Raw genomic sequence first — 13,087 nt, forward strand, 5'->3', positions numbered from 1 at the left:
ATGCCTTTTCCTTCAGATGCCTCATGTCTTCTGGTCTCTCTGCCTTCCCTCCCATGTCCCCTCTATCTAGAATAGTCTGCTATTTCTGTTTCTGCCTGGCTCAAATGTCACCTCCTCCATGAAACCTTTCCTCCTCCCTGATTATCCCCAGCCTAAAGTGGTATTTTTCCCCCTGTCTCTGAACTTTTGTGCATTATGTGTACCTCTTGAAAGCCATAGAGAACCATAAAAAACACAGAGACTTCTCACACCATTAAAAATCTATGAGCACCGGTGAGTGAGGCTACTCCTGATGCCTCCAGCCCCTCCTCCCTCCCTGGGACAGCTGTGCTCTGTGTGGAAAGGAAGCATGATGTGGGGTGGGCATTTCTGGGGATTCTGTGGCTAGATAAATAAGGTGGGCTTCAGAATAAAGTGATCATAGAAGATCACTTCTACTACATGATTTTCCAAATATGTTCCAAGAAGCACGAGGTACCTTAGAAGTCTTTGCAGGGACCTATGGAAGGGTCTTTATATCCTCTACCCCAATTCTGCCACTGTTTTAATCTACTTTTGTGAGATAATAGAAAATATATATATTGGTCTCTGCCCCCGATTGCTGGCACAGAGTTCCTAAAACCTTTGTAATTTCCTAAGTGATAAGAGCACTAAGAGCATCTTTTCTTCTAATATTTGGTCCTGGTTCCTGATACAGAGCTCCTAAATCCCTTGGACTTTCCTGGATGGTAGCAGTGTCTTTTGGTCTAGTGAGGTGACTCTTGGTGGGCTGCTGGATGGGTGCTGGTCACCACAAAGACTACGCCATAATTAGAAGTTTGGAATTTTCAGCCCCACCCCCTATTCTGCAGAGAGGGCAGAGGGGCTAAAAACGGAGTTAATGATTCATCATGCCATTAAAAATCCCCAAAGGAAGGGTTTTGAAGAGTTTCTGGATTGGTGAACATGTGGAGGGGCTGGGAGAGTGGCACATGGAGAGAGCATGGAAGCCGTGTGTGCCCCTTCCCAAGTACTTTGCCCTACACATTTCTTCCACCTGGATGTTCATCTGTATGCTTTATCATATCCTTTTGTAATGAACTGGTAAACCTAAGTAAACTATTTTCCTGAGCTCTGTGAACGGCTCTAGCACATTAGTTGAACCCAAGGAGAAGGGTGTGAGAATCTCAGATTTATAGCTGATTGGTCAGAAGTACAGGTGACAACCTGAATTCATGATTGGCATCTGAAGTAGGGTGGGAGCAGTCTTGTGGGACAGAGCCCTTAACCTGTGGGATCTCAAGCTATCGCCAGGTAGATAGTGTCAGAATTAAGTTAAATTGTAGGACACTCACCTGGTGAGGCAGAGAATTGCTTGGTGTGGGGAAAACCTCCACACATCTGGTGTCAGATGTGTTTGAGTGTGATAGTAGTGTGAGAGTAAAGGAGGAACATAGGAAGATGACTCAAACTTTTCCTACTCAGTATATATAGGTTTTCTTTCTAATATCTCCTTTTTAAAGGCTTATAAAAAAGATTGGGAACCACTGGAGTAGGAAGGGGGAAAGGAGACACATCCATGGTGCCATGACGGAATGCCAAGGTTGTGGTCAGTTCTCAGGTGGAAGTTCTTAGGGGGAAGACAAGAGACTCAAGTAAAAAAACAAAATAAAACAAAATGTAGAGATTGGATCAATTACTAGGGGGTATATAGAAAGCTGGCCTCTTTTATTTTAATTTTAACCCAAACTATGGCAATGAGAACAGTTTTTTGAGTACCTCATCTCCAATACTTCATTGTAAGACTCTTGGATGACTCATGTGCTTAATTCATCCTTATAATTCTCACATGGTCTACCTGACACAGAGTCTTTCAAATAGCAGACACAATACATGTTTTAGAGTGAACGAATGAATGAATAAATAAATAGTGTTATACTGGGGATCACAAGATCTTTTATTTATTTATTTTTTGTTATTATTTCATCAAGAAAGTCACTTAACACCCCTTAGCCCCAGTCTCACCATCTCTAAAGTGGAGAAGTCAGGCTACATGGTCTGGAAGCTCTAAGAAAGCATGGTTTGATGACTAGAATAACTCTTTTTTTTTTCTTTTTAAAGGAAGCATGATACATATCTATGGTATCAGAATCCACTCCTCAAGTTATACTGCTTGACAGTTTGGTTGCCTGCATAATAGCAAGAAGCCATGGGCCTGAACAGCATCACAAGTGAGTAAAGTTAGCTGCAAGAAGAACTTCCACAAATGGAAAGGGCAGTGTGCTACAGACGAGGACTCAGGAAGCCTGAACTCTGACTCCAGTTCCATCACTAAGTTATAAGATGACCTTGTGCAAATCACCTCATCTCTTACATTCTTGGAGCATGTATCCATCCCTTCTAGCTTGGCTGGGCAAAGAATTTCTGAAAGGAAACAAAGACATTGGTGTGTGTCCCTGAAAGGGGGGTATAGCATTTCTCTCCCTCAAGTTGATGAGGACCCAGTGAACAGCCCTACATAATGCATGTGACTACTGAGATATAGAGAGGTGAGTGCCGGATGGTTAAAAGGGCTTCAGAAAGCATCTTTCTTTATCTAACAGGCACCCCTGGGTACTTAAAAGTGATACTGGGATATTTAAAAATGTATTAAAGTACAAAGAAAATTCAGGAAACATAAAAGAAGAAAACAATACAAGTTTCCAGAACATAAAGACAATGATCATGGACATTTTAATGTTTTTACTTAACCTTTTTGGGAGAAAGGGGGTGTGGTGGGTATACTTAAAACATTTTTTAAATAGAGCATTAATTATACGGTGAGTATATTTTTATACCTTACTTTTTTTTAATATAGAAAGCATTTTTCCGTATTATTATTTCTCAGAAATAGGATGTTAAATGGTAACATATGGTCTATTGTTTCCCTGTTGTATCAGTCAGGATAGACTAAATTATGCTGCAGGAACGAACAACTCTTAAATCTCAATATAATAAACAAAGATTTATTCTTGCTCACGCTCCATGTCCACTGAGGGTCAGCAGGGGGCCCTGTTATTTGTAGTTACTCAGAAACCCAGGCTGATGTAGCAATCACTACCTTGAATGTTGCAGATGGAAAAAGAAAATATGGCAAGGCCCACTCTACCTATTATATCTTCTACCCCAAAGTAAAAAAGATCACTTTTGCTTACATTTAGTTGACCAAAGCAAGTCACATGACCACACTTAACTACTAATCAATCGCAGAGAAGTGCAATCCTAGTATGTACACAAGAGCAAGAGATAAAAGTCTTGCCAGAAGTATGTGCAACACGCACCCCAATGTTCACAGCAACACTATTTGCAATAGCCAAGACATGGAAGCAACCTAAGTGTCCATCAATAGATGAATGGATTAAAAAGATGTGGTATGTGTGGATGTATATATATATATATATATATATATACACACACACACACACCATGGACTATTACTCAGCCATAAAAAGAATGAAATATTGTCATTTGCAGCAACATGGATGGACCTAGAGATTACTTTACTTAGTGAAGTAAGTCAGACAAAGACAAATATCATATTATATCACTTATATGTGGAATCTAAAAAGAATAATACAAAAGAACTTATTTACAAAACAGAAACAGACTCACAGACATAGAAAACAAACTTATGGTTATCAAAGGGGCAGGAGGGAGGGATAAATTAGGAGTACAGGATTAACAGATACACACTACTATGTATAAAATAGATAAACAACAAGGATTTATTGTATAGCACAGGGAACTATATTCAATATCTTGTAATAACCTATAATGGAAAAGAATCTGCAAAAGTATATATATCTGTATTACTGAATCACTTTGCTGTACAACTGAAACTAACACAATAATATAAATCAACTATACTTAAATAAAAATAGATTAAAATTAAAATTTAAAAAATGAAGTATGTCCAAAGGACATGCTCAGAGCAAGTCCCAAGACTTCATCTCCCGAGGTGATGCTGAGTAAGAATGTGAGGACCCAGGATGGCTCCTGGAAAGCCTGGAACCTAACACTGTCCCCACAGGGGTGGTTTTGGGGGTGAGGCAGAGCTGGGGTGACAGAGAATGTGTGTGGGAGAGTGACAGCCCTGAGCTGGCTGGGCCTAAGCACTTCCCAGTGGGCTCTGTCTTCAGACTTCATGAAGCTGAGGTAAGAGTGGGGGTGGCCTTAGGTTGCTTAGTACAGGAAAAAGTACATCGAGGTGGGAGGAGGTGCAAAGCCTGGAAGAGCCTCTAGGTCAGGGGTCAGCAAACTTTTTCTGTAAAGGGCCAGATTATAAAAAATTTAAACTTTATGGGCTATACGGTCTCTGTGGCAATTACTCAACTCTGCCATCAGAAGCAGAGGAAGGGGTGTGAAATTTGGGGGGGTGGTGACAATATGAAAACAATGAGCATGGTTAAGTTTCAATAAAAATTCAATAAAAATTTTGTTTATAAAAACAAGAGGGGATTTGACCCCCTGGCTATAGTTTACCTACCTTTTTTTTGTTGATACATACCAGTGGATAGTAGAGTGTTAACTGTGGTTGATTCTCATTAATAGGTGCCTACTAAAAGTACCACAGATGTTCTAGAAATGATGATAAGTTATTCTTTTTTGAGCTGGCAAACTCAGCTAAAACAGGAGTTTTTAGTAGTGAGCCAAATTTGGTCAAAATCAGTCACCTTCTTTAAATTTATCACAGAATAAACTAAAAGAAGTACCGACAAATGGACAATAAAACAAACACCAAATACCCAGTGGTTTCATTAACAGTAATATCTCACTTCATTGCATTGACTAAGTAGACATAAAATATGTACACTTGGAAGCAGCCAGAAAATAATGCTGTGACCATGTGCTTAAGAGTAGTATAGGGCTTCCCTGGTGGCGCAATGGTTGAGAATCTGCCTGCCAATGCAGGGGACACGGGTTCGGGCCCTGGTCTGGGAAGATCCCACATGCCGCGGAGCAACTAGGCCCGTGAGCCACAACTACTGAGCCTGCGCATCTGGAGCCTGTGCTCCGCAACAAGAGAGGCCGCGATAGTGAGAAGCCCGCGCGCCGCGATGAAGAGTGGCCCCCGCACCGCGATGAAGAGTGGCCCCCGCTTGCCACAACTAGAGAAAGCCCTTGCACAGAAAACGAAGACCCAACACAGCCAAAAAAAAAAAAAAAAAGAGTAGTATAGACTGTGTGTACAATGCAGAGGGAAAAAGAAAGATGGGTGAGTTGGGGGAGAGTCTTACAGATTAAGAAAGGGAGTACAGTGTAGTGTATAGGCGTGGGCTCTGGACTGGGATACACGGGTCCATTTACTGGACCTTGTATTTACTAGCCATATGGCCTTGCACAAGTATCTCCTCATCTCTAAGACTGGAGATGGCGGGGGGAAGTATATACCTCATAGGGCTACTGTGAGGATTAAATGTTAGTACCTCTAAAGTGTTTAGAACAGTGGTCTGGCATTATAACAATAATAATGCTAATTATTATTCTGTATTAAGATAGATCCTGCAAGAAGTTTGAATTTGGGTCAGCAAGAAGGAATGGGGAGGGCATTCCAGGCAGAAGATATAACATGAGCAAAGGCACAGAGGTAGGAATGAGCTTGGCATGGGAACAGGAGAGGGAGAAGGATGCCCTGAAAAGCCATTCAAAGGAGTTTGGATCTAGTCTAGAGACAGGAGACTGGCATGATGATGAAAACAGTGTGGGGGGAATCGGACCGCACAGAGTGTGCCGGCTCCACTCAAGGGGACTTTCCAAAGCTATCTATACATTTTAAAATTTCTCATTGGGTGTTGGTAAGGAAACAAGATATTAGATAAGTCAAATCTATTTCATGTAATCTCTTCATTTTACTGAGAAGTAATTTCCAAAAACTGTAGTTTGATTTTATCACGCAATTTTTGACTACAAGTTTGTTTTTTTCCCCCCTCTAGATCTACTCAGATATTCTTTATTTCAAAATACACAAAGTGGCAGAGTCTGATGCCACAGATGTTCTTTTGTTGCTGAAAGGTTGAGAGGCAGTGAGCTGACAAAAAAATCCTGCTGAAATATACAAAAAACCCTAAATAGTTAGTCTGCATGAAAATCTGGGTGGCAGCTACAAGGATGAGCAGGTATTAGACAGAGCCCTGGTCATTTGGACAACTCCAATGACCAGAAAATAGATGGCCACATACTTCTATTTTTAAAGGCTCTGAGAGGTCTGATAACTTGACTTATTCCAGGCAAAATGTTCCCCTCAACTCCTGATGCCGTGATGGTTAATTTTATATGTCAATTTGGCTAGACTAATGTGCCCAGTTGTTTGGTGAAATGTTAGTCTAGATGTTGCTGTGAAGGTGTTTTGTAGATGTGATTAACATTTACCGTCAACTGACTTTTTTTCTTAAAGATTTTTTTGATGTGGACCATTTTTAAGGTCTTTATTGAATTTGTTGCAATATTGTTTCTGTTTTTATGTTTTGGTTTTTTTGGCCCTGAGGCATGTGGGATCTTAGCTCCCTGACTAGGGACCGAACCCACACCACCTGCCTTGGAAGGCGAAGTCTTTAACCACTTGGACCGCCAGGGAAGTCCCTACCGTCCACCGACTTTAAATAAAGCAGATTACCTTCCATAATGTGGATGGGCCTCATTCAAACAGTTGAAGACCTTGAGAGCAACAACTGAGGTTTCTCAGAGAAGAAGGAATTCTGCCTCAATACTGTAATGTAGAAATCCTACCTGAGTCCCCAGCCTGCTGGCCTGACCTATAGATCTGGGGCTCAACATTGCACCTTCAACTCTTACCTGAGTTCCCAGCCTGCCAGCCTGCCCTACAGATTTCATACTTTTTGGTCTCCTAGTGGTTCTGTGGTTCTGTTTCTCTGGAGAAGCCTGAGGTACCACTCACCCCCAACAACACATACCAAGTTTTCTTGGCTGTCCAAACACTGGGCCCCAGACCTAGCCTCTTCCTATTTCTCAAATCAGTATCTCCATGTCTGGCTCCCTCTTCTTCCCAGGGGATATTATCCAAAGCATTAAATCTGTTCTAAATAAAGAGTTAATAACTGATGAGCAACTTTTTAGGGAGAAAATTAAAAAGCATCTACTGAAAATCTAACACATTGGTATTTGTCTTGACAAAACCATAAAACATTATGCTAAGTAAAAATGAGTAATTTGTTCCTTTAATACTTCATCACTAGTGATCATCAGTCAAGTTCTACATTTTATGCAGCTCTAAACATGATTACAAAGACTTGGATCAATCTGAAAATAACTCTGAATGCAACTGAAACATGTAGAACACAAAATAATGTCATGTATGTACGTACATGACAAAGATGAATGGAAATACAGATAAACGCATAATTTTTTTTGTTTAAATATATTGTCAAGAACCATGACTTTTCCCACCCCACACCCAAGGCAGACATTATTCATTCATCAATCACCACACTTTCCACCTAGAAATAGTCTCCCAAACCATCCTTATCTCTGCTCTAGGCATTCCCTGCACCTGACATGAGCCCTGTTTGCCCTTCTGGATTTGGTCCAACTTTCTCAATTTACAGACGACAAAACTGAAGCACAGGGCTTCCCTGGTGGCGCAGTGGTTGAGAATCTGCCCGCCAATGCAGGGGACACGGGTTCGAGCCCTGGTCTGGGAAGATCTCACATGCCACAGAGCAACTGGGCCCGTGAGCCACAATTACTGAGCCTGCGCCTCTGGAGCCTGTGCTCCGCAACAAGAGAGGCCGCAATAGTGAGAGGCCTGCGCACCGCGATGAAGAGTGGCCCCCACTTGCCACAACTAGAGAAAGCCCTCGCACAGAAACGAAGACCCAACACAGCCATAAATAAATAAATAAATAAATTAAAACAAAACAAAACAAACAAACAAAAAAATGTGATGTTTATCACTTCCATGCTACTTTTGTACTTTTATATCACATGACTGTTTCCCATAAACACTACTTAGGGGTTGTTTGCATGTTTTTAAACTCTCTGTCATTGGTAATATGCTATCTGTATCTTTCTGTATCTGTCTTTCCTCTCCAAATTATATTGTTCAGATTTATTCATCTCAAAAATACATCTAGTTTTGGTGCTTTCATTTTAATTACTGTCTAGTCTTCCTATTCATCTTTTCTCCTATTGATTCATATTTGATTATTTCTAATTTGTTGCTATTATAAGTAATAGTACCAGGTACATTCCTATGTATGTCTTCTATGATGTATATCCAAGTGGTCCTGACTTATTTACACTGGACCACATATTCTCAGGTAAGTGCCAAGGAGGGGTGAGGGAGAAAGAGGAGAAGCATCACTCTCTCACCTCCCTGACTCTCCCTTCCTCCAGGTTAAAAGGTAGAGACTGTGACTATATATAATTGTGGAGGGGCGGGGGGCCGGGCAGGGAGAGGAGGGAATTAGTCCCATTTCTTTAACTTGATTTTGGATCAAGATAGTTACTCTATTTTGAATTTCAGACACCATTAAAAGAGGGTGTGGAATTTTTCTGTTTATAAGGAGCTGTACTGGTTAAAAATGACTGTGATACACTGTTAATCCAAGGAAGTCACTTTATAACAGTGCAATATTCAGACCATGTGGCAGGCCATAGGAAAGACATTTAGGTTGGCAGCAAGCCTTTGAGTGTTCAGTTCTTCAAATAGGTGTTTCTGCCTTCGTTACTCAGATCCTAGGCTCTTTCCTGACAATATTTTCTCTCTAGGAAAGAGCTTGAAAACTGGTCATTGACCGGCTCAATTAGCCTACGGGCACGTTTTATTTAGTTTGTTTGGTATTTGAAATATTTTCAGCCAGCATTTAGTAATTAGGTCATTTTTATATAAAAATCTGGATTTCCATCTTCTCAGGCAATGTTAGGCTAGTGCTAAATTGACAGGGAATATACTCTCAAATTTGTTGAAATCCCTCCCCCACTTCCTATCAGGTTATACTAGACAGTGTATACTCATTTCATCACCTGCCTGGCCCTAGTAGGCATCTGAGTTTATTACCTCTGTGCTCAGGACTTCCACTATGCTTTCTTCCTTATGCTGAGCCATTGAAGGAGTCGCTTATACAGACACCCTGACCTCGTGAAATTCAGACAAATATTGGGCCTCTCCCGTGGAAACTCACATGTAGGCCAAGCAGATCAATTTATAGGAATATAGGATTTTTGTTTCTCAAGAAATGAATGCTTCCATCAGGCCTGCCAGTGTTGATCTGAAAGTTTTCTGAGTCAAGAAAATCTTGTTGCTGATTCAGAAAAGCTCAGGGTAACAGGACATCAAGTACAGTCCGGCCTAAGCTGCAATTCTGTCCTGGTGCTGTGCCCAGGGATGAGTATACAGTCACAGGATGTAGTTTCAAGAATCGCTTTCAGGGAAGTGGTGGAGACGGGGAGGGTGCAGGAGCCTCTTTTCATTTCATTCTTTTAAGTTTTATTTTGTGCTTATTAGCTGCCATGTCTGATGCATAAGCCAGACACAGACCCTGGTATTTGAAGGTTTTCTAGGGTTATTTTCACAATTGGTGCCTCTGGAATTTTGGGGATATATATTCAACAGAATTCGAAAATGAATAGTTCTGAATATTCTGACTAGCTGATACATAGTTATTTAGACATTTCTATGAATTGCCTATCATTATTTTGGTGACTCATAAACTTGTGTGTCACACCATGTGATCCCTAGATTACAGGGAAAGGCAGCTTTCCCAAGAAAGCCAGAAATACCCATTTTACAATGAGACCCAGGCCTGTTGGTCCCCAACACACCACTTCCCCAGGGTCTAAGCTTTTCATCCAACAAGCCTGAATGATTTCAGCAACCCTACTTCTCCTAACCTCCAGATCACATCCTCTCTCTTCCACAAAGTCCAGCTCCATGCCTGTCAACCTCATGACATACTTCCACATCCCCAGCAATGCCCTTGACACACAGCCTCCAACAGTGTACTTAACAACTGTTGCAAAAACATCAGCTGTTGATTGTGCCACAGTTGAATATCTTCTCCTTACTGTTAAATTTAACCATGCATCTAATTTTGTGAGCCCAGATGTCCTGTGCCTTATTTTCTAGGGGTACTTAGGAATACAGACAGACGAAAGGCTACATAGTTGTTCTGTGGCTATACAAGACACCATCTTGTTCTCCAAGAAAGGTATGGAACAACACAGGGTTGCAAGAAAAACGGGCTAAAAATGCCACTAACAGGAAGATTCTGCACGAGCCTAAACTATTCAGTTGCCCTTGGTGCATTAATAGAGGTTATTTCTTAATTCACGATGGGAGAGGAAAGGGGGTGAAAAAGAAAAGAAAAATCATGATTACTCACAGCTCTGTCCACTTCTCTCCTTACCGTGGTGACAGATCTTTTTGTTGTGTCTGAAAAAGAAAAAATCCAGGGATGGGATAAGATTAACAAGGAAATAGTTCTGTTTATAGGCTAAACAATGGCAGAACAAAAAGTAAATCCAAATAAATCCACATATAGAAGTCCAAATGTCCACTGTGGTTTTAGACCTCAGGCTGAATACGACGTAAAACCATACTCTTAGGAGAAAATTGTGAAGAAAGAAGGCCCCCACTTACTTCCCATTCTGTTGTCTGCCTCTGGCCCCCAGGTACTCAGAGGCTGAGGGGCTGCTAATTTGGGTATTCAGCCCAGGAAATGTCTCTGAAATTCTCTCTCCCTGTTCTGCTTTAGTCTTGAATACCACTTCCTTCCTGTCTTCCCTAAACAGAGCAGAAGGTCTGATCAATTAATTTACTCTAAGGTATAAATGACATACTTGTTCAAAGTAATTCCTGAGGCAGAAGCACAAGTTCACATGATGGGATGCTGCTGACCACCATTTCCCTGGTTCCATCTCTTTCTCAACCGCTGATTTCACACGTTCCCTCCCACTCTGATTTTTTCCAGGGCTTGATGCCCATGTCCTGCAGTTGCCTGGGTTCCTGAACTCAATCCATCCCTAATTCTGCTTTTGCTCTGTACATCAGATTCTTTGTAACTCCCTCATAACCATCCTGACATTGGCCTGGACTTAGAGGGCTTCTATCCCACATTGCAATCTCCTCTAAGAGTGTTTGTATTTGAAATGAGCCCAATGGTTAGCCTATAGAAATTGCCCTTGAATGTTGGAGATTGAGTGAAGGCCTCTAATGCCTGAGGTCAGTGCTGTCATTCTCTGTGGTTCTCATGCAAGCATTAGCCAGCATATTTGGCCTTTGGTTTAAATCCCTGCAAAGTCCTGGCTCAGTCTTTTAGGCAAGTGCCACTCAAAATGTAGTCCGTGGGCTGGTACCAGTGGGTGAACTGATTGTTAACAGTCCACGATGAGATAGATTTAGAAATCAAGTATAAATATTTAGAAATTTTTATAGAAATTCTTTTAATATGTTTTGTTTTTCAATGATATTTATTGAAATATATTATATTTATTGAAATATCATATTATATTTATTGAATCCAGTAGAAATTGGAAATACTGCTCTATCCCATAGAGTAGCTACTAGCCACATGTAGTTATTGAACACCTACAATATGTGAGCACTTCAAATATGACCAAGGACTTGAATTTTTATTTAATTTAAATAACCACATATGGCTACGTTGTACAGAGCAGGTTAGCATACATATCTGCACATGGGAGGTTAAATGTCTAAAATTTTGTTGAACGTCTATATATGCCAGGTAATGTTTTAGACATTGGACATATACTGATGAATAAGAGAAACACAGTCCCTGAACTCAGGAAATTTAAAGATTAGCAGATGAAGCAGAATTTGACATTGTTTTTGTAATAGAAGGCCAACTTCTTTTCTGGAACCCAGCAAGTCACCCTGGAGCCGTAAACTACTGAATGGTTCCTCTTAAGTGGAGATGGTAAACAGAACCCTTTATGGACTGTCAACAGCCTCCCTATACACCTTGGTGTGCAGAGCTGGTTGCTGAGACATAGGTGGGTAAATTTTAGGAGCCAAAGAGCCTTCTGGGTGGACACGTTTATTTGACTCTGATAGATTTAGAAGTTTGGGACAGCAATGTCGCCAGGAGGAACTCAAGATAAGGCAGTTAGGACTGATGTCCCAGGCTCAATACAAAGGCTGAATGCAGAAGAGGCTGGCTGGGCACAGCTGCTGTTAAGGCAGGAAGCCCCTTCTGCCACACCAGCCCATGAGAATCTTGCTTTAGGAGCAATGGCAGAACGTGTGAGGGGAGCCAGAAGAGTTGTCATCCTGCATCACTCTGGTCTGTGTGGGGATCTGGACTGGCAAGGGTACCTTTGTGTGGTGGACAGAGATACCCAGAGGGAACAGAGATGTTGCACGGCAGTAGAAACAGCTGCAGCTCAAAACCAGTGCCCTCTGGTGAACTGACCTAGCTCCCCAGTAGCCTTCCTGCCTGTTTTGAAGCAGCACTGACCCTGGGGGCTAAGCAAGCCTCCTGACAGTCTGTGGGAGGTGGGGAAGTACATACTGTAAGAGGGAGACACTGGACTTCTTGCTGAGGTAGGCAGGTGGGTACTTGAGAATGTGGAAAATTAAAAGGGATGCAATTCCATTTATAGCCCAAGCTATTAAAACAGGCCCTATGTATGTAATGTGTACTGAGTGTATTGAAAGGAGAAGTAGGTGCTATGGAAATATCTAACAAGGGATTTGAAGTAATGGGTGTCGTGAGGGAGTAGAATCAGGGGTGGGAGTAGAATTAGGGAAGGCTTGATGAAGTGACAGCTTAGCTAAGATTCAAATGATGACTCCAACTCAGGTGGGCAAAGAAAAGAAAGTATTTTAGAAAGAGTGAATATTATATGAGAAAACTCAGAACTGCAAGAATGAGATACCTCTGAGGACCAGACAATTCTGTACGGCTAGAGCTTGGAAAATGAGGGTACAAAGCCGAGACGTGAGTCATATGACCAGGGGCTTGTTGGGATTTCACCTAGTGAGCAGTGAGAAGCCACGGAAGAGGTGTGAGCAGAGGAGACATGGTAGATTTGAGAATTTAAACGCCTGTTCTAGCTAAATTGAGAGGCAGGAGTGGGTGCAGGGAGACAG

The 13,087-nt window shown here is 41.5% G+C and overlaps 1 protein-coding gene across 1 annotated transcript in view; it reads right to left on the reverse strand.

The window, feature by feature from the left end:
* PDCD1LG2 (programmed cell death 1 ligand 2) overlaps positions 1-13,087 on the reverse strand; it is a 57,126-nt gene that overhangs the window by 1,485 nt on the left and 42,554 nt on the right. The window contains exon 6 of the mRNA XM_036856333.1: positions 10,359-10,408. Coding sequence (XP_036712228.1) covers positions 10,359-10,408 — 50 coding nt within the window. The remainder of the gene's footprint in view (positions 1-10,358; positions 10,409-13,087) is intronic.

Source organism: Balaenoptera musculus, chromosome 6, assembly GCF_009873245.2.
Source record: "Balaenoptera musculus isolate JJ_BM4_2016_0621 chromosome 6, mBalMus1.pri.v3, whole genome shotgun sequence".
Taxonomy (NCBI): domain Eukaryota; kingdom Metazoa; phylum Chordata; class Mammalia; order Artiodactyla; family Balaenopteridae; genus Balaenoptera; species Balaenoptera musculus.